This window comes from Aegilops tauschii, chromosome 2 (genome assembly GCF_002575655.3).
Source record: "Aegilops tauschii subsp. strangulata cultivar AL8/78 chromosome 2, Aet v6.0, whole genome shotgun sequence".
NCBI lineage: Eukaryota > Viridiplantae > Streptophyta > Magnoliopsida > Poales > Poaceae > Aegilops > Aegilops tauschii.
Genome location: NC_053036.3, coordinates 349,043,175 through 349,070,859, shown reverse-complemented (window position 1 = coordinate 349,070,859; position 27,685 = coordinate 349,043,175). Strand labels below are relative to the sequence as shown.

Here is a 27,685-nt window from a genome sequence, read left to right as displayed (position 1 = left end):
TTATTACTTCGAAAGGTAAATAAAAATAACGTGACGGTTGTCTCAATTTTGCTGCACACCTCCTTATATATATATATATATATATATATATATATATATATATATATATATATTTGCAAAAATACAGTATCTAATTAACATGAGGGAGGACAATTTTTTTCACCAAATCGTGTAGCTCCAGAAGGGAAGATGGGGTGCAGTACGACCGGGGCTCATACCAGCTCCAGCAGCGAGAAGAAAACAGTTCCAGACGAGAAGATGGTGCAGTACTTTAGAAATCTAGGAATACGATGTTTCTGAAAACGGGTGCAATGCCAATTCGGAACCTTTTTTTTAGTGTATCACAAACTAACAAAATGCAAAATTTAACCATACATGCTCTCAGTGAGCAAAATACTGACGTAAACAAATTTCTCGAACAACCCATGTGTTGAACTTTGATTGGCGAAGGAAGGTTTTGTGCTCTAGGAAACACCTTACCAGCAGGATGGCTGTTGCACGCCAAAGGGGTAAAACTCCGTGATTGCGATGAGCTAAACAGAACTTAGACGAACTAACTACCTATCAAAATTACTGTTGTCTAAGTAGTTCATCAAACTTCAACATCCAGCTCAGATACCTACAATAAAGTGATGAAAAACTAAAGTATGTCAGTACGAGAACATAATGCCAACAGATCAAAGTTCTGTTTAGAAAGTAACAATAATTACGTATCAAAGCAATTCGCCAACGGATTTCTGAGAATATAACTACAGAACTGATTTCTGGTGTGCATTTAAGAAGGTTTTGCATAAATGCCATCAGCGATTCTCACAGGCTTCTGAGAATTCTAAATGTACATCAGTTCTGTCAGTATTAACAGCCTTTTCCTGATTCCACATGAAGTAATGGATACGGAAGGTCAAACAATATGCAACTGCATCTTGATCCGAAGTGTGTAATGTCTTTAATCCTCAAAATCACTCCCTCCGTCTCATAATATAAGATGTTATTACAACCGATAGCGGCCACTATCGGTTGTAATAACATCTTATATTATGGGACAGAGGGAGTAACATGCAAGGTAAATCAAGAAAATGGTTTACTTCTATGGGGCTTTCAGGTTTTATTCACATGTTGATGCAAAGTGCAATAAAATTCTTCTCAGCTTTTCAGGGTCTCACTACAGAAATACCACAAACAAACGGGCAACAAAGATGCAACTTTCAGTTAATATATAAACATATGAACAGCATCCTGAACAAAGATTTAAATATATCCGATGAAGACTCGCCATTTTATGTAAGCAAGCAGTTGCTATAAAAACATACAAATAAAGTAATGTAATACATATATTAAGTTTGTTTGTTTATGGAAATGGTGGAGTCCTGCTATCTTTTCCAAGGAACATTACATCTTTGATTGAATGATTCCATTTTAGAGCTTGTCAATGAAGAGGACTTGTGGTGGAAGCTGGTAAAAATGATAAGCATCAGGTTGGTTAAATTTTACCAGTTCAAGGTAGTACGACCTTGATGGCTGTATCCATATCGAATACATAATACCCAGCACAAACACTCATATACGTGAGTATGGGGTGAATAAACAATTAAAACAAATATCATTGCCCGTGGGAAATTTGTGTACACATTGTAGACACATCCAGGTACAGCCCGGCCCAACATGAGATGCGGGAGTTAACCTAATTGAGGCCACTGTCCTCCCCGTCCAAGGGAGCAGACACTCAAGCGTGCTCCTCCATGTTGCAAAGCTAAAGAAGTACAAACAGCACAGCCAAAACATGTGTTCTTCACATCCACCACTGGGAATGATTGTGTAAGTGCTGCTTCATCAAGCTTGAACACCGGAGGGCACCTAATTATTTTTATGACATATTAAGTATCATCCATTACCGAAAATAATTTTTAAAATGTATCTCATGCGTCTCTATCATGATGCATAGGCTGTACCTGGCTACATCTTGGCAGATGCAGAACCCTACTTCAGTACTACCTACATCACTTTCTTATGTGTAAGTACTTGATATGTATGGAAAATCCATTTTAACACTACCTAACAGTAGAGCAAAACACAGTCCATAAAAAATAGGACAATACAAGTCACAACTACTGGGTTGTGGCGCTTAAGATTGGCCTTCGCTTACAGAACTCATTGTAGAAAAACTAGGCCCACAAAAAATAACATGAACCAATAATTATGCATGAGTAGCATCTGCATGAGATGCAATGCAAGCAGATAGGTGAAGAAAATTTATTCCAGCCATGCCCTTTCCAGGCAAAGGTAGTCAACTGAAATTCCTGCCAGTTCAAAACTAAAAGGGTACCCTAACTAAAAAGGATAGAATTCCATAGCGAAGTTATTACGAATGCATGCTTCGAAACTAACAGGAAGTCCTTTTAAAAGATCGGTTGTGAACGGGAAACATATGCACCCTACATGATGTTCCGATATTTTTGATTAGCTAAAATTAGATGGAAATTTGATTGGTGAGATGAATGTAATTTATAAGCAAGAAAATGCACTAACAATTAATAATTTCCCATATTCAGGAACTGTAACAGACTGTCACTACAACAATCTCAGCAGAAATAGTAAAGCATTTTCTGCATAAGGATACAGAAAAGGATACAGCTGACGGTATTAACCCAGATGCCTGTATTACACAGTATACTGCAAGATCATGTCAAACAGCTGTGTAAAATTAAGTGCCAAACAATAAAAAGAACCAAAAATATTGCAAATGAGTAAGCATACCTGAGATCAACAGGAAAATGTACTCTGTTCCTCAGTAATTCAGATCACGCATCATGGTATGCTTCACGAGGATCCTCATCAGAATATCTGCTTTTGGGATCATATCTATCACTGAACTGATCTTTATTCCCAGGTATTGATCCATGTCTGTTCTGAGTAGTTCTGGTTCTATCATTGCTTTTATCTCCTGGCATGCCGCCGTATTCTCTTTCCGAGGATTTTGGTGTTCGCGTGGACCATGCTGAACGATCACTTGATTCAGAATGGTAATCTGGGATGTTCTTTTTATACTTATTACCATATTTCCTATGATCATTGGTGTTTCTTTTATGTGTGTAATCATGCCGGTCAGAATAGCCTCGATTCATTGCATTTCCTGATTCTCTGATCCCTCCTTTCTCATGCTCAGATACATTTTGGTGACGGTGTCCACTATTTTCATATCTTATGTTCATATATGAATCCCTTGTGTCATGGCTCCTTGATGCAGTATGCGGTGAGTTCTCACGACTAGGTAATCGAGAACCCAAAATAGCCTTATCACAAGAGCTTCCTTGGTAAGCGCCTCCATTAGAATTGGTCTCAAGTATATTTTGTGCAATGTCACCAGGAGGTTCCCCCAGACCTGCTTGTTTTATTTCCGCCATGTGCTCATCAATTATGTCTCTTAATATCTTCAAGATATAGAAAAGAAATTGAAATGCGTCAAACATGAGACCCATATCTTGGTCCAGACAAGTTTCAGAAATTAACTTAGCAAGAGGGTATGCAGCATGCACAAAGGTTTCATCAACATGCAAGATTGATTAAGCTTAAAAAATGAAACTAACTTAAAACAGAAAATTTAGGGAAAACAAAAAATTTAGACCTGATCAGATACAAATAGGACATTGTTGGCGTGGAGCCGGCGATCTATGGGGCAGGGCAGCCCCTTTGCTGGTTCGGCAAGGGGTGGCGATCGACGCAAAGAGCAAACACAACGAGGAGCACACGATTTTACCCAGGTTCGGGCCGCCCGGAGGCGTAAAACCCCACTCCTGCCTTTGGGTGTATTGGTGGTGTTGAGCACGCTCCCCCCCCCCCCCCCCCCCCCCCCCGGCAAGAGGTGGGAAGAGAGCAGCTACACGAGTGCCTATGCGTGAGGGTTGCAAAGATTCGAACCCCCTCTAATGTTGCCCTGGCCCTCCTTTCATAGCTCAAGGGGTTACCACAGTGGCAAAAAGGTCATTACAGGGGTGATTAGACTGATACAGAGCTATCATACCTAACTCTGTCGGTTAGGACAAAACGCATTAAATGCGCTGCTAGGAGTCATATGGAGGTTGAAGCCCGGCAAGGCTGCTGCGCCGCGTAACTAGCTACCTCCTATTAGTGTGACACGCCATCAGGACGTGTGTCATTAAAGGTGAATTATCCTTTCAGCAAGCTGACGCGTACGGGTTATGTCCACCTAAGCACCTGCGGGCTCGACACCTCACTAATCAGCAGCCAGCTGGTGAGAGAGGCAGAGCGCTGGTGTTGGCGGGGAATCCATGCCCGAAGGGCTTGCCGGGGCCTGACTTGCCGACTCGCCCCTGCCGGAGTTGGATGCTTTATGAAATTCGTGTCTTGTTCCAACGCTTGGTCTTCTTAATGCTCTTCTTGATCTCATGAAGAGCGGCTTCTCTGGCTTAGTTGTGTATGAGACTTGGTACTTGACACAAGGATTTGCAACGCGCCTGTGCATAAGTTAGGGCGGCAAACACTCATGTTTGTTGCACCGACGGACATTATACTGGGATGACATTCCCTGTCAGGCGTACCCAAACAGTGAATAATGTTGCACACAACAAAATTTCAATGTTAAATCTACTCCATGTTAGTCCCGTGCATCGATAGATACAAAATTTCACGACGCATAGCTTCGTGAAACACTTTATTTCTGAGCTGGATATTATCAATGCGTTGCCCCGCGCATTGACGAACAATGCACCTATACGCTTGGCTGGTCAGCCGAGCTGGAGCTTGGAGGCCACCCCCGATGGGGCAGATGAAAATCAATGTGGACTGTGGGCTTTCCGACACTAATGGGGTAGGAGCAGCGGCAGCAGTATGTAGAGATCATAACGGATTGTATATGGGTTCTTCGGCATTGGTGGTTCCCGGAATTACTGATCCGGCTGTCTTGGAGGCCATAGCCTGTCGCGAGGCACTTGCACTAGCAGAAGATCTATCTCTTCAGAGCTTCATGGTGGCGTGTGATTGCAAGCCAGTAGTTGATGACATACATGATGGAAAGGGAGGAGCTTATTTGACAGTGATTAGAGAAATATTGCTTCGTAGATCAAATTTTAGTAGCTGTAGTTTTATTTATGAAAGTAGAGCCTCGACTGTTGATGCACACAACCTTACCAAACACTCTTTGTTGCTTGATCAGGGTCGCCACTTGTGGCTTTTCTCCCCGCATGACCCAGCTTGTATCCCTCTTAGTGTCCGAGTTAATCAATAAAGTGTTGGCACCCTTAAAAAAACATTCTTTTTGTTGTTGCTTGACGTTATAAAATGAAAAGCAACAGGGGGAGAGGTGGTCTACTGTGATACAAGGTGGGATTGGTTTTTTCTGATTTATTTTTTAAGCAAACAAAGTATATATAAGCTAGTTAAATTATTTTTTGAAAAGTTATATAAAAGTTCTATTTTTCTATTTTGTATCGTTCTTTCTTTTATTAGACTTTGTCATGTTACATGAGAACAGATGAACAGGAGACAAGTCTACCATGACAGCGAAGACCTCCAATGGCTCTGACCTCTGAGTATGTCTTCCATTCAGAAGAAAGGTCAAATAGAATTTACATTTTGGGGATGGTTTGGGAAAAGTATTTCTCTGATTATAACATATATATGAGTAATTTTCCACCTCAACAAATTAACATGCATACAATCTACTCAAAGATTTAATATGTTCCATGTGCGCTCAGCACTATGCCCGGCAAGTTTAAGTCTTAGGAAGTCTGATTTGAGTACGATGGTTTTTTTTTTTTGTTCCGTAGAAGGTTTCCCTACCATGTTCAGGTCCGAGTCAGTTTAAAGAGTCTTTAGTTTCTAGGTGATGTAAACCGCAGGCTATATTGATTATATCCCAGACTAATACTGAGAAAAACAAGCAGTGAACATATAAACAGGAAAGGGAGGGTCCTCCTCCACCGCCTTATCTCCCCTTGACATCACGGTGTCACACACTCCCCTTCAGCCAACCAAGATACGCCTGAAGTGGAGGCGGACAGAGGGGTTCAGCTGCAGCAGAACCAGGACGAGGCTAGGCGTGGTGAAGAAGAGCGGGACCCGCCAGCAGAAGAGGAGAACTAGTGGTCGCTAGCGTGTGCTTGATAGCGGGGCCCCAAGCCAACTGGATGGTCTATTTACTGTGACAGGGTTGCTGTACAAGTGTTCACGTATGAAGAAAAGTCTGAAACACTCTCACCTCTCTCTCTCTCTCTCTCTCTCTCCCTCCCTCCCTCTCTCTCTCTGCACTCACCTACTCCTTCTCCTACCTCTCGATCACCCTCTTCTCACCTACCAATCCATTCCATCATGTTCGATCCATAGCAGGGTCATTACACACAGCACCCGAATGCAACCTTCCCGTCCCCGACCTCCCACCAGCCACCACTACCAACTATCTCCTCAGGAACTTATGCCGTGACAACTTTTAGGATGACTTAAGAGAAATGAAATTACTTGCAAATTTGAAATTTAAAATGTACCTCTGTTGGATTTCGCTTCATTTTCTTCCCACGGTAAGACATTCTTCTTCTCTTGTAATCCCGTTCTTCAGCTAGCAGCTCCTCCCTTGTCTTGGACCTACCAGATTCCTTTTCAAATGATGAAGAGAAGTAAATAATTAAACTCTAGTAAATTCGATAATAGTGATAATTATGAAATTTGATCATTTATATCACCACTCATTCATAATTTTTATGTAAAATATCTTTATATCCCTGTGTAAATAAAATTTAAGGCCCATTGAGAACGCAGGAATTCAAAAACGTAGGATGACTGCAGCAATTGAGATGCCATGTAACATCAATTCCTACACGAATCCAAAGCATAGGAATACTTTAAAACTGCCATTTGGATACCACAAAGGAAAAATGCAGAAAATCTGGACACAAGGAGAAGAAAACATGAGGCAAGACCTCGTGTTTGTTTTTCTCCAAACTTCGTGTAAATTGCCCAATTTCATAGGGATTTCATCGGAATCTTTGTGAGCCATTCCTTTATTCCGAACAGCACAGTAGGAAGTTTTTCTATAGGAATTAAATCTCCAAAATTCATACCATTTTCCTTTGTTCCAATCATATTATGTTTTTCGATGACTCGGCAAAACCTTGATTTAACAAATATTAGTAAACAAAGAGAATAAGCATGGAAAAATAGTACTCCCTCCGATCCATGGGAATACATAGAGATCAAGGTTCAGAAAAGAAAAACAAAAATCCTAGCACTGCTACTGCATGAACCAGCATAAATTGAAAAATCCGCATACATTATGTTCACAAAAATTTTGTCAATAGTAGGTTAGTGTAAATCAAGAGAACACTGGAACATGTAGAAATATCAGCATGGTATCTGGATTCTAGAGAAGTACTTCTGACGAAGTGCATGACTTTACCTGGTTATCCATTTGACGTGGTAGAATTCCATCATAATCCAGAACAGCTCTGTAGTTTGGTCGCTTTGAACGCTCATCACAGCCTTGCTTCAGTATTTGTGAATATTCAAGTAACCTGTCAAGAATCAAATGTATTGGTCATGGTTGAATTTCTTACCAAACCAAACTAAACTAATTAACTAATCACAATCTGAGGAAATGCATTCCAATGACGATTACTCATCATCATCACAAATTACAATCTATGTGCAACACGCTCCCTGAGCAAGATCTGCATGAGCAGTGTCAGAGTTTGTTTTCGACTGAACCGTGTCATCGTTATTTATTAAGATCTGCATGAGCATATTCGCTTGATCTGCAATGTTGGATTAAGTAACAGTAAGGTTCAAGAAAGCATACAGCTGATATTTGGATGGGCGTGGAGCTTGCAGAGCCCTAATCTTCTTATCCAGGGACAACCTGTCATGTAAGGCTGCAATGGCAGCAGCAACCTGAGAGACAAAAATAGGGCATGTCCCAGTATCTCTCAACTCACATCCTTTTTCACTAGCGCCTCCAGCAACACCATCTCCAACACCGACAGCCAAACAAGACCCCAACCTAAGAATTGCCTCCTTCACCGCCGTAATCGCGAAGAACCAGCCATTGCCCTTCCCATACAAAACCTCGAGCTGGCTCGCCAACCAGGAGACACCATCAACCAGCCTGGGGCACTCGAACCGCACAGGCCTCGGATCAAGACGAAACTCCTCGCCCTCCCCCTTGGGCAGGCGTTCCAGCGAGCACCCTGCCTCCGCCGCCGCCGCCTTCATACACAGCCTGACCAGCACAAACACATGGTCTCGACTGGCCGCATCAATCACGATACCATATTTCGGTGAGCTCGCGAGCAACCAGCGCCGCAGCTCGACTTCCCACTGTAGAGCACCTAGCCGCAGTGCCTCCACCACGCGGGCCGCGGCGTAGGAGTACGCCCCGGGGGGGTGGTGGCAGCCCCAGGAGTCCACCTCCCGACGCAGGAGGCAGAGCTCAGACGGGAGGATGCGGGGAGGAGAGGAGAGGGTTGGGGCGGCAGTGGAGGAGGCGAAGTCTGCACACTCGGCGGCGAGGAAGGCGGGGAGGGAGGACGAGGCGGGCGGTTGGCTGGTGGTGCGGACGACGGCTGGGCAGTCGTGGTAGGGGGCGGGCGCAGCCGGGAGGGGGAGGGGGATTTCGGAAGTCGGTGAAGAGGGGAGAGATGGGAGCGGGGTGGTGGGCGCAGGTGCGGGGAGTGTGGAGGAGGTGGCGATCGTCGCCGTGGTGGTGGTGGAGCAGGGGAGGAGTGGGGAAGGGAGGGAGGATAGAGCGGAAGAGGCGGCGGAGAGGAGGGACCGCAGGTGGGCGAGAACGGACGGCAGGGCAGGTGGTGGAGGCGGCGTCTCCATGGGAGGCGAATGAGGAACCTGGTTCGGTCGACGAAGGAAGAGAGAACAGATCTGCTATGCTCCTGCAACTCACCCGCATCCCCGCATCCGCCCCCGGCCCGCAAAATAACTGCCAAAATGCGGGTAGGGGCGAAAAAACCTGCCCGACCAGACCCCACATCCCGTCCCGGCCCGAAAAAAATTTATGGGGCGCGGCAAAATCCCGACCCCAATCCGGAAAAACGCGGGTTTCCCCCTCGCGGCTGTGGTGCCCTGCATCAAAGAGAAGCAGTCGGCGGGAGGGACATTTCAGCCCGCGCGCCTTTCCCCCCTCCTTCCGCCGCCGACCGCCCTTGCTTCCGCTCGCCCGCCGCCGGCGATTCCGGCCATATTTGCGGGCGGAATCGCGCCGCGGGGCCGCCCCACACCCTCCCGCGCCGAGCCGCTGCACCGACCCCTCCGGATCCGGCGAGAATAGCCGCCCCTCGTCGTCGCCGCCGCCGGGGATTGACCACCGTCGAGCGCGCCCCCTCGTCGCCACCCAGGAACACCCGCCACCGGTTAGTCCCTTTTTGTGATTTTTGCGAGCTGTGTAGTTGATTGATGATGACCCACAAGTATAGGGGATCTATCGTAGTCCTTTCGATAAGTAAGAGTGTCGAACCCAACGAGGAGCAGAAGAAAATGATAAGCGGTTTTCAGCAAGGTACTCTCTGCAAGTACTGAAATAAGTGGTAACAGATAGTTTTGTGATAGGATAATTTGTAACGAGCAACAAGTAACAAAAGTAAATAAAGTGCAGCAAGGTGGCTCAATCCCTTTTGTAGCAAAGGACAAGCCTGGACAAACTCTTATATAGAGAAAAACGCTCCCGAGGACACATGGGAATTATCGTCAAGCTAGTTTTCATCACGTTCATATGATTCGCGTTCGGTACTTTGATAATTTGATATGTGGGTGGACCGGTGCTTGGGTGCTGTTCTTATTTGAACAAGCATCCCACGTATGATTAACCTCTATTGCAAGAATCCGCAACTACAACAAAAGTATTAAGGTAAACCTAACCATAGCATGAAACATATGGATCCAAATCAGCCCCTTACGAAGCAACACATAAACTAGGGTTTAAGCTTCTGTCACTCTAGCAATCCATCATCTACTTATTACTTCCCAATGTCTTCCTCTAGGCCCAAATAATGGTGAAGTGTTATGTAGTCGACGTTCACATAACCCCACTAGAGGATAGACAACATACATCTCATCAAAATATCGAACGAATACCAAATTCACATGACTACTAATAGCAAGACTTCTCCCATGTCCTCAGGAACAAACGTAACTAATCACAAAGCATATTCATGTTCATAATCAGAGGGGTATTAATATGCATATAGGATCTGAACATATGATCTTCCACCAAATAAACCAATTAGCATCAACTACAAGGAGTAATCAACACTACTAGCAACCTACTAGTACCAATCCCGGACTTGGAGACAAGAATTGGATACAAGAGATGAACTAGGGTTTTGAGAGGAGATGGTGCTGGCGAAGATGTTGATGGAGATTGCCCTCTCTCGATGAGAGGAGCGTTGGTGATGACGATGGCGATGATTTCCCCCTCCCGGAGGGAAGTGTCCCCGGCAGAACAGCTCTGCCGGAGCCCTAGATTGGTTCCGCCAAGGTTCCGCCTCGTGGTGGCGGAGTCTCGTCCCGAAAGGTTGCTTAAGCAATCATCAAAAGAGGATCCATAGACGGAAAAATCATCCATGAAAACCTCACAAATCTTTTCACAAAAGTCAGAGAATATAACCATCATGCATCTTTGAAATGTAGCAGGTGCATTACATAAACCAAAAGGCATACGTCTATAAGCAAAAGTACCAAAAGGGCAAGTAAAAGTAGTTTTAGATTGATCGTTGGCTGACACAGGTATTTGAGAGAAACCAGAATAACCATCTAGAAAGCAAAATGTGTATATTTGGATAGTCTTTCTAGCATTTGATCGATAAAAGGTAAGGGGTAATGATCTTTCTTAGTAGCTTTATTTAATTTGCCGAAATCAATTACCATCCTATAACCTCTAATAATTCTTTGCGGAATCAATTCATCTTTATCATTAGGAACGACGGTAATACCTCCCTTCTTAGGGACACAATAGACAGGACTTACCCACTGACTATCAGCAACGGGATAAATTATACCCGCCTCAAGGAGCTTTAGTATTTCTTTTCTTACCACTTCTTTCATCTTAGGATTCAGTCGTCATTGATGATCACGAACTGGTTTGGCATCTTCTTCCAAATTTATTTTATGTTGACATAGAGTGGGACTAATGCCATTAAGATCATCAAGAGTATATCCAATAGTAGCACGGTGCTTCTTCAGAGTTTTCAATAGTCTTTCTTCTTCATGCTCTGAAAGGTTAGCACTGATAATATTATTCTCATCAAGATAAGCATATTTGAGAGTATCAGGTAAAGGTTTGAGCTCAAGCACGGGATCACCCTTGGGTGGAGGAGGATCCCTTAGGATTTCAACAGGCAAATTGTGTTTCAGGATATGTTCCTGTTTAAAGAATACTTCATCTATTTCCCTTCTTTCATTCATAAACATATCATTTTCATGGTCTAGCAAATATTGTTCTAAAGGATCACTAGGAGGTACGGCAATAGAAGCAAGACCAATAATTTCATCCTTACTAGGCAATTCTTCTTCACGGTGTTGTCTACTAAATTTAGAGAAATTAAACTCATGAGACATATCACCCAAGCCAATAGTAACAACACTCTTTTCGCAGTCTATCCTAGCATTAACTGTGTTCAAGAAGGGTCTACCAAATATAATGGGACAAAAGCTATCTTGTGGGGAACCAAGAACAAGTAAATCAGCAGGGTATTTAGTTTTCCCACACAAGACTTCAACATCTCTAACAATCCCAATGGGTGATATTGTATCTCTATTAGCAAGTTTGATGGTAACATCAATACCTTCTATCTCAGCAGGTGCAATTTCATGCATAATTTCTTTGTATAAGTCATGAGGTATAGCACTAGCACTAGCACCCATATCACATAAGCCATGATAACAATGATCTCCTATTTTAACAGAAATAACAGGCATGCCTACCACAGGTCTATGTTTATCTTTAGCACAGGGTTTAGCAATTCTAGCAGTTTCACCGCAGAAATAAATAACATGCCCATCAATATTATCAGCCAAGAGATCTTTAACAATAGCAATATTAGGTTCAACTTTAACTTGCTCAGAAGGTGTATAAGTTCTAATATTGCTTTTACGAACCATAGTTGAAGCTTTAGCATGATCCTTTATCCTAACAGGGAAAGGTGGTTTCTCAACATAAGAAGTAGGAACAACAGGATCATTATAAGTGATAGTCTTTTCTTCAACTTTAGTAGGTGCAGCTACTTTTACTTCTATGGGAGGATGATATTTAAACCACTTCTCCTTGGGGAGATCAACATAAGTAGCAAAAGATTCACAGAATGAAGCTACTATCTCAGAGTCAAGTCCATATTTAGTGCTAAATTTACGGAAAACATCGGTATCCATAAAAGATTTAACACAATCAAACTTAGGTGTCATACCTCACTCCTTACCTTCGTCGAGATCCCAATCTTCAGAGTTGCGTTTAATTCTATCCAATAAATTCCATTTGAATTCAATAGTCTTCATCATAAAAGAGCCAGCACAAGAAGTATCGAGCATGGATTGATTATTACGAGAAAGCCGAGCATAAAAACTTTGAAGAATTATTTCTCTTGGGAGCTCATGATTGGGGCATGAATATAACATTGATTTAAGCCTCCCCCAAGCTTAAGCGATGCTTTCTCCTTCGCGAGGCCAAAAATTATATATATAATTGCGATCACGATGAACAAGATGCATAGGATAAAACTTCTGATGAAATTCCAATTTCAATCGTTTGTAGTTCCATGACCCCGTATCATCACATAGCCTATACCATGTCGATGCATCTCCCTCCAAAGATAAAGGGAAGACCTTCCTCTTAACAACATCATCGGGTATACCTGCAAGCTTAAATAATCCACAAACTTCATCCACATATATTAGGTGCTCATCAGGATGCTTTGTTCCATCTCCTGCAAAAGGATTAGCTAGCAGTTTTTCTAACATACCCGAAGGAACTTCAACGGGAACATTTTCATTTTCAGTAGGTTCAGTAGGTTGAGGAGCAACTCTTTGCTCTACTGGTCGGGGTGAAGATACCCCAAACAAGCCCCTCAGAGGATTACTTTCCATAGTAACAAGTGACAGTAAATTTCAGCACACTATATAAATTTTTTTCTTACCAAATTCCACCTACCAAAGGCGCCGCCACCTCCCCAGCAACGGTGCCAGAAATCCTTCTTGCTACTTCTTGAGCACTGCGTTGGTTTTTTCTTGAAGAGGAAAGGGTGATGCAGCAAAGTAGCGCAAGTATTTCCCTCAGTTTTTGAGAACCAAGGTACCAATCCAGTAGGAGGCTACGCGCGAGTCCCTCGCACCTGCACAATACAAATAAATCCTCGCAACCAAGGTGATAAGGGGTTGTCAATCCCTTCACGGCCACTTACGAGAGTGAGATCTGATAGATATGATAGGATAATATTTTTGGTATTTTTGTGATAAAGATGCAAAGTAAAATAAAAGCAAAGTAAAAAGCAAAGGAAATAACTAAGTGTTGGAAGATTAATATGATAAAGATAGACCCGGGGGCCATAGGTTTCACTAGTGGCTTCTCTCGAGCATAAGTATTTTACGGTGGGTGAATGAATTACTGTTGAGCAATTGACAGAACTGAGCATAGTTATGAGAATATCTAGGTATGATCATGCATATAGGCATCACGTCCGAGACAAGTAGACCGACTCCTGCCTGCATCTACTACTATTACTCCACTCATCGACCGCTATCCAGCATGCATCTAGAGTATTAAGTTCATGAAAACAGAGTAACGCCTTAAGCAAGATGACATGATGCAGAGGGATAAATTCATGCAATATGATAAAAAAACCATCTTGTTATCCTCGATGGCAACAATACAATACGTGCCTTGCTGCCCCTACTGTCACTGGGAAAGGACACCGCAAGATTGAACCCAAAGCTAAGCACTTCTCCCATTGTAAGAAAGATCAATCTAGTAGGCCAAACCAAACTGATAATTCAAAGAGACTTGCAAAGATAACCAATCATACATAAACGAATTCAGAGAAGATTCAAATATTGTTCATAGATAATCTTAATCATAAACCCACAATTCATCGGTCTCAACAAACACACCGCAAAAAGAAGATTACATCGAATAGATCTCCGTGAGAGAGGGGGAGAACATTGTATTGAGATCCAAAAAGAGAGAAGAAGCCATCTAGCTACTAACTATGGACCCGAAGGTCTGAAGTAAACTACTCACACTTCATCGGGGAGGCTATGGTGTTGATGTAGAAGCCCTCCGTGATGGATGCCCCCTCCGGCGGAGCTCCGGAACAGGCCCCAAGATGGGATCTCGTGGGTACAGAAGGTTGCGGCGGTGGAATTAGGTTTTTGGCTCCGTATCTGATCGTTTGGGGGTACGTAGGTATATATAGGAGGAAGGAGTACGTTGGTGGAGCAACAAGGGGCCCACGAGGGTGGGCGCGCCCCCTACCTCGTGGCCTCCTCTTTTGTTTCTTGACGTAGGGTCCAAGTCTCCCGGATCATAATCTTCCTAAAAATCACGTTCCCGAAGGTTTCATTCTGTTTGGACTCCGTTTGATATTCCTTTTCTGCGAAACTCTGAAATAGGCAAAAAAAACCAATTCTGGGCTGGGCCTCCGGTTAATAGGTTAGTCCCAAAAATAATATAAAAGTGAATAATAAAGCCCAATAATGTCCAAAACAGTAGATAATATAGCATGGAGCAATCAAAAATTATAGATACGTTGGAGACGTATCAATTGACGCGCCGGTATGCATGTAGATGGAGTTGAGCATGTGCGATAAGTTCTTGCTCTCCGATTCGGACGACTCGGATGTTGAGACCATGCTTGCGACCTTTCGGCAGCAGACATTAGTCATGGCGCTTGCCGTGAAGGAGCATGAAGACTGGCACCAGAAGAGGAGGCGAGGATCGACTGTCGGGCGTCTGTGCATTCCTCGGAATCGCCATCTTGGGAACGAGATGTTGATGCAAGACTATTTCGCGGAGAATCGTACATATCCTCTGCACCTCTTCCGGAGAAGGTACCGAATGCGCCGATCCCTCTTTGTGAAACTTGTTCAAGCTTGCGAGGCAAATTGCCGGTATTTTACTCAAAGAAGGAATGCCGCGGGCTTAAAGGGATTTAGTGCATATTAAAAAATCTCCGCAGCTATGCGGGTGATTGCATATGGTGTTCCGGCTGACTATGTCGATGAGTACCTTCGCATTGGTGAAGATAGTACAATTGAGTCTGTGCGTAGATTTGCAAAAGTGATCATCCGTGTCTTTGGTCCTGAGTATCTTCGGGCACCCAATGAAGATGACACAAAGAAATTGATGGAATCTAATGAGAGGAGAGGTTGGCCTGGCATGCTAGGTAGCATTGATTGTATACATTGGAATTGGAAAAATTGCCCCAAGGCATGGCAAGGAATGTATTGTGGCAAGTCTCGTGATGCAACAATTGTGCTAGAGGCCGTAGCATCCGATGATTTATGGATTTGGCATTGCTTTTTTGGTATGCCGGGCACTCTAAATGATATCAATGTGTTGCAACGGTCTCATTTATTTGCTAGGCTTGCTAGTGGTGATGCTCCTGCTTGCAACTACACTATCAATGGGCATGAATACACAAAGGGGTACTATCTTGCAGATGGTATATACCCTCCTTGGTGCACATTTGTCAAGAGCATCGAAGAACCCAAAACTAAAAAATAATGTGAATTTGCAAGGGTGCAAGAGGCAGCCCGAAAAGACATTGAAAGAGCATTCAGTGTTTTGCAATCTAGGTTTGCCATTGTCCGTGGTCCTCCTCATTTTTGGGATAAGAAAACCTTGAAAAACATCATGGCATGCTGTGTTATCCTGCACAATATGATTCTTGAAGATGAGAGAGGAATGAACTTAGAATTCTTTTACGACAACGTGGGTAGCCGTGTCAAACCAGCTAGAGACCCAAACCGCATTAGAGCTTTTCTTCAGACATACAAGGAGATTGAAAATGCAGACACACATTTTCAACTTCAGGAGGATCTCATTTAGCACCATTGGCAAAGGGCTGGACAGTGACTAATTTTTGTATTCATTTGTATTTGTATTCATGACAAGTTTTGTATTGCATTATTTAAGTTTGCTACGGTGATTTGAATAATTATTTGTAATGCAGATGATTATTGTATTATGTTTGATTTGAATAATTCGGTTTGTTTTCGATTGTTGTATTATGTTGGATTTGATATTTGCGGGCCGATGAGATGCGGGATGCAGCGGCGCAAAGAGCAGACCCCGCAAAGCCGACCCGTGAAAAGGTATATTCCATGAATATACTTTTTTACGGATCCGTTTGGGGGATCTGCATCTGTGCCAGCCCGAGCCAGCCCACAAAAGCGGTTTTGCACGAACTGCAAACGCGTTTTGCGTGCTGGCGGGATGCGGGGTCTGCTAGAGTTGCTCTTAAAATGCTCCGCTCCAGAAAAAGCCAAACGGGATAGCTCCACGATATGGCGCTCTGCAAAAAAACTAGAATTTGGGGTACAACTTCTAGTTTTTTTGAAACTCTCCAGGGGTACTTCAAAAAACTCTAGAAGCTGGAGTTGAATGGAACTTACCCACCACTGCAACCAGTAAGTGGATACCCCTTCGTTTCTCCCCCCTCAACCAATCAAATAGATCCTTTTCACCAAAGTTCTCATTCTTGAAGCTGGAGCTAGATGGAAGCCAAACATTCTCTCTGGTAGTGCTACAACTCCTGGATGAAACTGATCCAAAGTGAATTTAGTGGAGCGAAACTGATTTTGGTGAAGCGGAGCAGTCCCAAACAGGCCCAAGGCTCCGTTCCGGATCCGTAACTCCGCTGTGGAGCGGAGCGGTATACAGTAGAAATTCTAAGGCTGTGTTCGGCAATCCACCGCTCCGTCATCGGGTAACTCTACCAGATCCGCTATATCCTAACCAGCTCGTAGAATTCCAATGGTTTTTAAAAAATAATTTGTCCCAAACAAGTCCGCTAAAATTCCGCCAGCCCCTAAAATTTTTAGGGACGGCCCGCAAATCCGCTCGTCCGCCACTATATGTACAGGGTTAGGGTCTTTTAGGGTTCGTGTATCGGATAAGCTCTGCTACAATCCGCCCGCCTTCGCCGCTAGCGAGAGATTACTCCGACGAGAAATTAGCCGCCTCCTTTCTCGCCCTGGACCACATATCCATGGTCAATGTTGCTCGCAGGCATGGTGACCATGGCGGGACGCTACCTGGAAGCTCACCTGGCATGATGCAGTGGCCGGCAGCTCCAGCCGGCCCGCCGTCACGCCACAGCCGTCTCTCCCGCAGCGACGTCCCTGGGCATGTGGGCTGGCTTCCACGACCTCCATGACGCCCTTTTCCTGCACACCTTGAGATGTTGGGAGGCGGATGCGGAGCTCCTCGTCGTGGAGCGCATTATGGCGGCCAAAGAAGAAGGTGCCGCCGACAGGCTTGCCGCCGCAAAGGAGGATCACGCGTATGCCCACTTGTGTTGCAAGTCGGTGAAGAAGTTCTATATTACGCCGGTCTCCCCTAAGTTTAATTTGTAGTTTGATCCATGTTTTCGCTATGTATGAACTCTTGTTGTGTTGAATTTGCATTACGAACAAAATTGTTTTAGGGGTAATCCTAAAATGATTTTACAATATCGGATTATACAGGATCTGCTAGAGTTGCTCTTATAAACCTGCAAACTTGTTAGGGGCTTGTGTCTCAATAGCTTCTCTAAAATAGGGAATAACTGGGTTTTTTGCAACAGTTGGGGAGAAAAATGCTGCTCAAACAAGTATTTTGTCTACGAATCTTTTTACTCTAATTTTAGGCTAGCTATAAAATACATTTGTTGGAGTTGGGTTGTTGCCGCAAAACGAAAATAATATGTGCGAGCAGTCAACCGCCTCGCGGGATTCGCGCGTGCCGCAACCACCTTCCGGTCTCCCACCACCCGCCTCCATCGTCGGAGACATGAATGACATAGAAGAGGCATGGATGGCGGCATGAGAGGATTCATGGGTGCTTTGATGAGCATGGTAGGTGTCGTAAGAGGTGGCTATGATGGTACAATGGGTGTTATGGGAGGTGGCTTCGGTGGTACGATGGGTGTCATGGGAGGTGATTATGGTGGTATGATGGGTGACATGGGAGGTGTTGGGAAATGTAGCATGCAATTTCAAAAAAACTCCTACGCTCACGCAAGATCTGTCTAGGAGATGCACAACAACGAGAGGGGGAGAGTGTGTCCACGTACCCTCGTAGACCGAAAGCGGAAGCGTTTGATAACGCGGTTGATGTAGTCGAACTTCTTCTTGTTCCGATCGATCAAGCACCGAACGTACGGCACCTCCGAGTTCTGCACATGTTTAGCTCGATGATGTCCCTCGAACTCTTGATCCAACAAAGTGTCGAGGGAGAGTTCCGTCAGCACGATGGCATTGTGACGGTGATGGCAAAGTGATCCGCGCAGAGCTTCGCCTAAGCACTACGTGAATATGACTGGAGGCGTAAACTATGGAGGGGGGGCGCCGCACACGGCTAACAATTATTGGTGTGTGTTCTAGCGGTGCTCCCCCCACATATATATAGGTTGGAGGGGAGGAGAGGCAGCCAAGGGGGCGCCCCAAGTAGGAGGAATCCTACTTGGGTGCCTCCCCAATTCGGCCTCCCCCCTTCCATAAGTTCCCGAGGGGGAAGGAAGGAGGAGGGAGGAGGGAAGGAAGGGGGAGGCCGAATCCCTCCCCTTCCATCTCTCTTCCCCTCTTTCCTTCTCCTCCTATTTTGGCCTATATGGGGGCGCACCAGCCCCTTAGGGGCTGGTCTGTCCCCTTCTTGGCCCATTAGGCCCATATAGTTGCCGGGGGGGGGGGGTGCCCGGAACCCCTTCCGGTGACCCGATATGTACCCGGTACCCCCAGAACACTTCCGGTGTCCGAATATCATCGCCCTATATATGAATCTTTAGCTCACGACCATTTGAGACTCCTCGTCATGTCCGTGATCTCATCCGGGACTGCGAACAACATTCGGTCACCAAATCACATAACTCATATAATACAAAATTGTCATCGAACGTTAAGCGTGCGGACCCTACGGGTTCGAGAACTATGTAGACATGACCGAGACACCTCTCCGGTCAATAACCAACAACGGAACTTGGATGCTCATATTGTTTCCCACATATTCTACGAAGATCTTTATCGGTCGGACCATAATGACAACATATGTTATTCCCTTTGTCATCGGTATGTTACTTGCCCGAGATTCGATCATCGGTATCTTCATACCTAGTTCAATATCGTTACCGGCAAGTCTCTTTACTCGTTCCATAATACATCATCCCTCAACTAACTCATTAGTCACATTGCTTGCAAGGCTTCTTATGATGTGTATTACCGAGAGGGCCCAAAGATACCTCTCCGATACTCGGAGTGACAAATCCTAATCTTGATCTATGCCAACCCAACAAACACCTTCGGAGATACTTGTAGAGCATCTTTATAATCACCCAGTTACGTTGTGACATTTTATAGCACACAAGGCATTCCTCCGGTATCCGGGAGTTGCATAATCTCATAGTTAAAGGAATATATATATATATGACATGAAGAAAGCAATAACAATAAAACTGAACGATCAATATGCTAAGCTAACGGATGGGTCTTGCCCATCACATCATTCTTCTAATGATGTGATCCCGTTCATCAAATGACAACACATGTCCATGGTTAGGAAACTTAACCATCTTTGATAAACGAGCTAGTCTAGTAGAGGCTTACTAGGGACACAGTGTTTTGTCTACGTATCCACATATGTATCAAGTTTCCGGTTAATACAATTCTAGCATGAATCATAAACATTTATCATGATATAAGGAAATATAAAATAACAACTTTATTATTGCCTCTAGGGCATATTTCCTTCAGTCTCCCACCTGCACTAGAGTCAATAATCTAGTCCACATCGACATGTGATTTAACACCAATAGTTCACATCTTTATGTGATTAACGCCCATAGTTCACATCGCCATGTGACCAACACCCAAAGGGTTTACTAGAGTCAATAATCTAGTTCACTTCGCTATGTGATTAACACCCAAAGAGTAGTAAGGTGTGATCATGTTTTGCTTGTGAAAGAAGTTTAGTCAACAGGTCTGCCACATTCAGAGCCGTATGTATTTTGCAATTTTTCTATGTCTACAATGCTCTGCATGGAGCTACTCTAGCTAATTGCTCCGACTTTCAATATGTATCCAGATTGAGACTCAGTGTCATCCGGATCGGTGTAAAAGCTTGCATCGACGTAACTCTTTACGACGAATTCTTTATCACCTCCATAACCGAGAAATATTTCCTTAGTCCTCTTAGGTAACTAAGGATAACTATCGGATGTGGGGTTCCGGCAAACCCTTAAGGTTCAAACACTGGGGTGCGCGCGGAGTCTTTCCCTCCTGCCGATCTATGCCCTAGCTCGCTAAGATCTCGCGGACGAACTCGACGAACTCGCAACACAGAAAGACACGGGATTTATACTGGTTCGGGCCACCGTTGTGGTGTAATACCCTACTCCAGTGTGGTGGTGGTGGGTTGCCTCTTGGGCTGATGATGAACAGTACAAGGGGAAGAACAGCCTCCTGAGGTTGAGGTGTTCTTGTGCTAGTGTTGGCTTTCGATCCGTCCGAGTTTTTTCTACTACTATGGTGGCTAGACCCATTTATAGAGGCCCTGGTCCTCTTCCCAAATAATGAGCGGGAAGGGAGCCAACAACGGCGGGCAAGTTTGAAGGGGGACAGCTAGTACAAGCTATCCTGACAAAAGTGGTCTTCGCCTGCGAAAAGCTCTGGTGGTGACGCCGTCTTGGGCTCCACGGTGACCTCCGTCTTGCCGTCCTCCTAGTCTTGGTCTCGTTGCACCAATATAGCAACCTTTGCCTGATGCCTCGGTACTCCTCGCCTGCGCTGGCCTCCTTAGCACCAAAGAGGAAACAAGGACGCTGCGCGCGCTGGCGCCCGCCTGGTGCCCGCCTGGTGTCGATCGTCATGGCTCACGTCACGAGAGCCTCATGAGGTTTGCCCCGCCTTGATATCTCCGCTCCTCGTGAGCCTGCCTGGCTTGGCCGCTCCTGAGGAGGTCTTGCGTCGTCCGCCTCGCGAGGCTTGGCCCCTCACGAGGGCCTTGAATGCCTTGTTGATGAAGATGGGCCGTACGGCCTGCCGGCTTAGCCATGCCGTGGGCCGCAGGCAGGCAAGTCTGGGGACCCCAGTTCCTAGGACGCCGACAATAACTTTGACAGTTGTCCAGTGATCCACTCCTGGATCACTATCGTACCCCCTTGCCAAACTCATGGCAAGGTAAACAACAGGTTTGTTACACAGCATGTCATACTTTATAGAACCTATAGCTGAGGCATAGGGAATGACTTGCATTCTCTCTCTATCTTCTGTCGTGGTCAGGTTTTGAGTCCTACTCAATTTCACACCTTACAACTCAGGCAAGAACTCCTTCTTTGACTGATCCATTTTGAACTCTTTCAAAATCTTATCAAGGTATGTACTCATCGAAAGTCTTATCAAGTGTCTTGATCTATCTCTATAGATCTTGATGCTCAATATGTAAGCAGCTTCACTGAGGTATTTCTTTGAAAAACTCCTTTCAAACACTCCTTTATGCTTTCTAGAAAAATTCTACATCATTTCTGATCAATAATATGTCATTCACATATACTTATCAGAAAGGCTGTAGTGCTCCCACTCACTTTCTTGTAAATACAGGCTTCACCGCAAGTCTGTATAAAACTATATGCTTTGATCAACTCATCAAAGCGTATATTCCAACTCCGAGATGCTTGCACCAGTCCATAGATGGATCTCTGGAGCTTGCACATTTCGTTAGCACCTTTAGGATTGACAAAACCTTCTGGTTGCATCATATAAAACTCTTCTTTAATAAATCCATTAAAGAATGCAGTTTTGATATCCATTTGCTAGATTTCATAAAATGCGGCAATTGCTAACATGATTCGGACAAACTTAAGCATCGATACGAGTGAGAAAATCTCATCGTAGTCAGCACCTTGAACTTGTCGAAAACCTTTTGCAACAATTCGAGCTTTGTAGATAGTAACACTACCATCAACGTCCGTCTTCCCCTTGAAGATCCATTTATTCTTTATGGCTTGCCAATCATCGGGCAAGTCCACCAAAGTCCATACTTTGTTCTCATACATGGATCCTATCTCAGATTTCATGGACTCAAGCCATTTATCGGAATCTGGGCTCATCATAGCTTCTTCATAGTTCGTAGGTTCGTCATGGTCTAGTAACATGACTTCTAGAACAGGATTACCGTACCACTCTGGTGCGGATCGTGCTCTGGTTGACCTACGAGGTTCAGTAGTAACTTGATCTGAAGTTTCATGATCATTTTCATTAGCTTCCTCTCTAGTTGGTGTAGGCATCACGGGAACGATTTTTCGTGATGAGCTACCTTCCAATTCGAGAGAAGGTGCAATTACCTCATCAAGTTTTACTTTCCTCCCACTCAATGCTTTCGAGAGAAACTCCTTCTCTAGAAAGGATCCATTCTTAGCAACAAAGATCTTGCCTTCGGATCTATGGTAGAAGGTATACCCAACAATTTCTCCGATTTGGGTTCGAGCTTATCAGGCTGAAGCTTTTTCACATAAGCATCGCAACCCCAAACTTTAAGAAACGACAACTTAGGTTTCTTGCCAAACCATAGTTCATACGGCGTCATCTCAACGGATTTAGACGGTGCCCTATTTAACATGAATGCAGTTGTCTCTAATGCATAACCCCAAAATGATAGTGGTAAATCGGTAAGAGACATCATAGATCGCACCATATCTAATAAAGTACGGTTATGATGTTCAGACACACCATTACGCTGTGGTGTTCCAGGTGGCGTGAGTTGTGAAACTATTCCACATTGTTTTAAATGAAGGCCAAACTCGTAACTCAATTATTCGCCTCCACGATCAGATCGTAGAAACTTTATTTTCTTGTTACGATGATTCTCCACTTCACTCTGAAATTCTTTGAACTTTTCAAATGTTTTAGACTTGTGTTTCATCAAGTAGATATACCCATATCTGCTCAAATCATGTGTGAATGTCAGAAAATAACGATACCCGCCGCGAGCCTCAACACTCATCGGACCGCATACATCGGTATGTATTATTTCCAATAAGTCAGTGGCTTGCTCCATTGTTCCGGACAGCGAAGTTTTAGTCATCTTGCCCATGAGGCATGGTTCGCAAGCATCAAATGATTCATAATCAAGTGATTCCAAAATTCCATCCGCATGGAGTTTCTTCATGCGCTTTACATCAATATGACCTAAACGGCAGTGCCACAAATATGTTGCACTATCATTATCAACTTTGCATCTTTTGGCATCAATATTATGAATATGTGTATCTTCTTGATCGAGATTCAATAAACCATTCACATTGGGTGTATGACCATAGAAGGTTTTATTCATGTAAACAAAACAACAATTATTCTGTGACTTAAATGAATAAATGTATTGCAATGAACATGATCTAATCATATTCATGCTCAACGCAAACACCAAAATAACATTTATTTAGGTCCAACACTAATCCCGAAGGTAGAGGAAGTGTGCGATGGTGATCTTATCAACCTTGGAATCACTTCCAACACACATCGTCACCTCGCCCTTAACTAGTCTCTGTTCATTTTGCAACTCCTATTTCGAGATACTAATCTTAGTAACTGAACCGGTATCAAATACCCTGGGGTTACTATGAACACTAGTAAAGTACACATCAATAACATGTATATCAAATATACCTTTGTTCACTTTGCCATCCTTCTTATCCAGCAAGTATTTGGGGTAGTTCCGTTTCAAGTGACCATTTCCTTTGCAGTAGAAGCACTTTAGTTTCAGGCTTAGGTCCAGCTTTGGGCTTCTTCACGGGAGTGGCAACTTGTTTGCCATCCTTCTTGAAGTTCCCTTTCTTTCCCTTGCCCTTTTTCTTGAAACTAGTGGTCTTGTTAACCATCAACACTTGATGCTCTTTCTCGATTTCTACCTTCACCGATTTCACCACCGCGAAGAGCTCGGGAATCTTTTCCGTTATCCCTTGCACATTATAGTTCATCGCGAAGTTCTAGTAGCTTGGTGATAGTGACTAGAGAACTCGGTCAATCACTATCATATCTGGAAGATTAACTCCCACTTGATTCAAGTGACTGTAGTACCCAGACATTCTGAGCACATGCTCACTGGTTGAGCTATTCTCCTCCATCTTATAGGCAAAGTACTTGTCAGAGGTCTCATACCTCTCGACATGGGCATGAGTCTGAAATACCAATTTCAACTATTGGAACATCTCATATGCTCCGTGGCGTTCAAAATGTTTTTGAAGTCCCGGTTCTAAGCCGTAAAGCATGGCGCACTAAACTATCAAGTAGTCATCATATCGAGCTTGGCAAACAATCATAACGTCTACATCTTCTCCTGCAATAGGTCTGTCACCTAGCGGTGCATCAAGGACATAATTCTTATGTGCAGCAATGAGGATAATCCACAGATCACGAACCCAGTCCACATCATTGCTACTATCATCTTTCAACTTAGTTTTCTCTAGGAACATATCAAAAAATATAGGGGAGCTACAACGCGAGCTATTGATCTACAACATAGATATGCAAATACTATCATGACTAAGTTCATGATAAATTAAGTTCAATTAATCATATTACTTAAGAACTCCCACTTAGATAGACATCCCTCGAGTCATCTAAATGATCACGTGATCCAAATCAACTAAACCATGTCTGATCATCACGTGAGATGGAGTAGTCTTCAATGGTGAACATCTCTATGTTGATCATATCTACTATATGATTCACGTTCGACCTTTCGATCTCCAGTGTTCCGAGGCCATGTATGTACATGCTAGGCTCGTCAAGTTCAACCTGAGTATTCCGCATGTGCAAAACTGTCTTGCACCCATTGTATGTGAACGTAGAGCCTATCACACCCGATCATCACGTGGTTGTTGGGGAACGTAGCATGCAATTTCAAAAAAAATCCTACGCTCACGCAAGATCTATCTAGGCGATGCATAGCAACGAGAGGGGGAGAGTGTGTCCACGTACCCTCGTAGACCGAAAGCGGAAGCGTTAGGTTAACGCACTTGATGTAGTCGAATGTCTTCACGATCCAACCGATCCAAGTACCGAACGTACGCCACCTCTGAGTTCAGCACACGTTCAGCTCGATGACGTCCCTTGAACTCTTGATCCAGCAGAGGGTCGAGGGAGAGTTCCGTCAGCACGATGGCGTGGTGACGGTGATGCTGTTGTGATCCGCGCAGGGCTTCGCCTAAGCACTACGACGATATGACCGGAGGATTAAACTGTGGAGGGGGGCACCGCACACGGCTAAGAGAACATCTGATGTCCCTTTGGGGTGCCCCCTGCCCCCATATATAAAGGAGGGGAGGAGGAGGCCGGCCGCCAAGGGGCGTGCCAGGGAGAGTGGAGTCCTACTAGGACTCCAGTCCTAGTTGGATTCGCCCCCCCATATTCCTTCTTCCAGAGGGGAAAGGGGAAAGGAGAGGGAGTAGGAGAAGGAAAGGGGGGCGTCGCCCCCTTCCCTAATCCAATTCGGCCTCCTCCTTTGTGGGGGGCGTGCCAGCCCCTTGTGGGATGGTTAGCCTCCCTCCTATGGCCCATATGGCCCATATCTTTCCCCGGGGGGTTTCGGTAACCCCTCCGGTACTCCAGTATGTACCCGATACACTCCGGAACCCTTCTGGTGTCCGAATACTACCTTCCAATATATCAATCTTTACCTCTAGATCATTTCGAGACTCCTCGTCATGTCTGTGATCTCATCCGGGACTCCGAACAAACTTCGGTCACCAAAACACATAACTCATAATACAAATCGTCATCGAACGTTAAGCGTGCGGACCCTACGGGTTCGAGAACTATGTAGACATGACCGAGACACATCTCCGGTCAATAACCAATAGTGGAACCTGGATGCTCATATTGGTTCCTACATATTCTACGAAGATCTTTATCGGTCAAACCGCAATAACAACATATGTTATTCCCTTTGTCATCGGTATGTTACTTGCCCTAGATTCGATCGTCGGTATCCTCATACCTAGTTCAATCTCGTTACCGGCAAGTCTCTTTACTCATTCCGTAATACATCATCCCGCAACTAACTCATTAGTCACATTGCTTGCAAGGCTTATAATGATGTGCATTACTGAGAGGGCCCAGAGATACCTCTCCGATACTCGGAGTGACAAATGCTAATCTTGATCTATGCAAACCCAACAAACACCTTCGGAGACACCTGTAGAGCATCTTTATAATCACCCAGTTATGCTGTGATGTTTGATAGCACACAAGGTGTTCCTCCGGTATTCGGGAGTTGCATAATCTCATAGTCAGAGGAATATGTATAAGTCATGAAGAAAGCAATAGCAATAAAACTTAACGATCATTATGCTAAGCTAATGGATGGGTCTTGTCCATCACATAATCCTATATACCTAAGAGATTCATCCCCACTACCCTATTTATCTTGACATGCAACCTGTCCACCTCATCAGCCCTGCCACATCAGTTTTTTCTTTTTTTCTTCTTTTAATAAAACCGCGTGGTTCGAGCTCTCTTTAGCATGTAGCCTTCTCTGGTCAATGAAATGAACAGTCATTCGCTCTTTCGCCTTCTGTAACTGATCAATGAGCCAGTAAATCAAGAGTCGATGGAGCCGATCTCTTCGTATCTACTACAGCGGCACGACACTCCGGTATCCACACAGTCCCGCATGCCACACGAGGTAAGGTAGACCCAACAGGTCTCGGGCATTACCCCCTGTCGCTGCCACCGACGGGCAAGGACGGAGATTCTCTGTCGTCGGCCATCGTCGGGCATGCAGCCCCTCTCCCCTCGTATCCAGGTGTGCCAGCCAGATCACACCACTCTAGTGTCCCCGCATGTCCCGCAAGGTAAGGCGGCCCCTACCAGGTCAGGCGCAGGACCGCCGCTGCGTCTAGCCGCTGACACCGATCAACAAGGATGGAGCTTCTGTGACATGGCCGTCATTGGGCATGTAGGCCAGACCTGCCAATCACAGAAGCAACACATGAATCGGACTATCGGAGCCGTGCCGCTACTCTGCAGACTAGACACACCAACCTCGGCCACCTCCATGTACGATGAATCCCTGTCCCAACCGGCCGCACTGCCTCCGGCACCTACCGATTCGCCCACCAGCAGCACACAAGGCCAACTAGTCACTAATCACTTCTAGTTGTTGCTGGGCACCAAGCGGCTACTTCCTATGTGGGAATACCGTGTCCAATTCCTGCATCGGCAAATGATTGTATGGTGGCTGCATCAACGCCATGGTGGTGCTACACCAGCCGAGTACCTTCACAAGGAGGATGAGCTCATTGAGGTGAGAACCATGGCTTGGTTGTTCACATGCAAGCTGATTGAATCATACACTAAACCAATATAAAATTAACCTAATGTCTCCCTGTTTTGTTCGAGGGTCCAGGCAAATGCATTTCGATGAGTGGTCAATTTGATATATTTCGAATTAGCTAATTATTTTTTCAAGGTGAAGTCTCAGTGACACTGG

At 44.7% G+C, this 27,685-nt stretch overlaps 1 protein-coding gene across 2 annotated transcripts; it reads right to left on the bottom strand.

Moving 5' to 3' along the window:
* Positions 1–270: 270 nt before the first annotated feature.
* On the bottom strand, positions 271–8,989 carry LOC109745039 (U11/U12 small nuclear ribonucleoprotein 48 kDa protein). Of its 2 annotated transcripts, XR_005768206.3 has the most exons (7): positions 7,805–8,989; positions 7,406–7,520; positions 6,498–6,605; positions 2,755–3,428; positions 1,950–2,670; positions 1,682–1,854; positions 271–619 (listed from the first exon to the last, which is right to left on the bottom strand). XR_005768206.3 is itself a non-coding variant. In XM_020304178.4 (5 exons), exons 1-4 carry the CDS (start codon positions 8,827–8,829, stop codon positions 2,799–2,801), a joined length of 1,878 nt encoding a protein of 625 aa, XP_020159767.1. In that variant the 5' UTR covers positions 8,830–8,985; the 3' UTR covers positions 271–619; positions 2,755–2,798. The 2 variants fall into 2 exon arrangements, 1 of the variants encoding a protein (XP_020159767.1); XM_020304178.4 differs by lacking the exons at positions 1,682–1,854; positions 1,950–2,670 and having other exon boundaries at positions 7,805–8,985.
* Between the last annotated feature and the right edge of the window lie 18,696 nt (positions 8,990–27,685).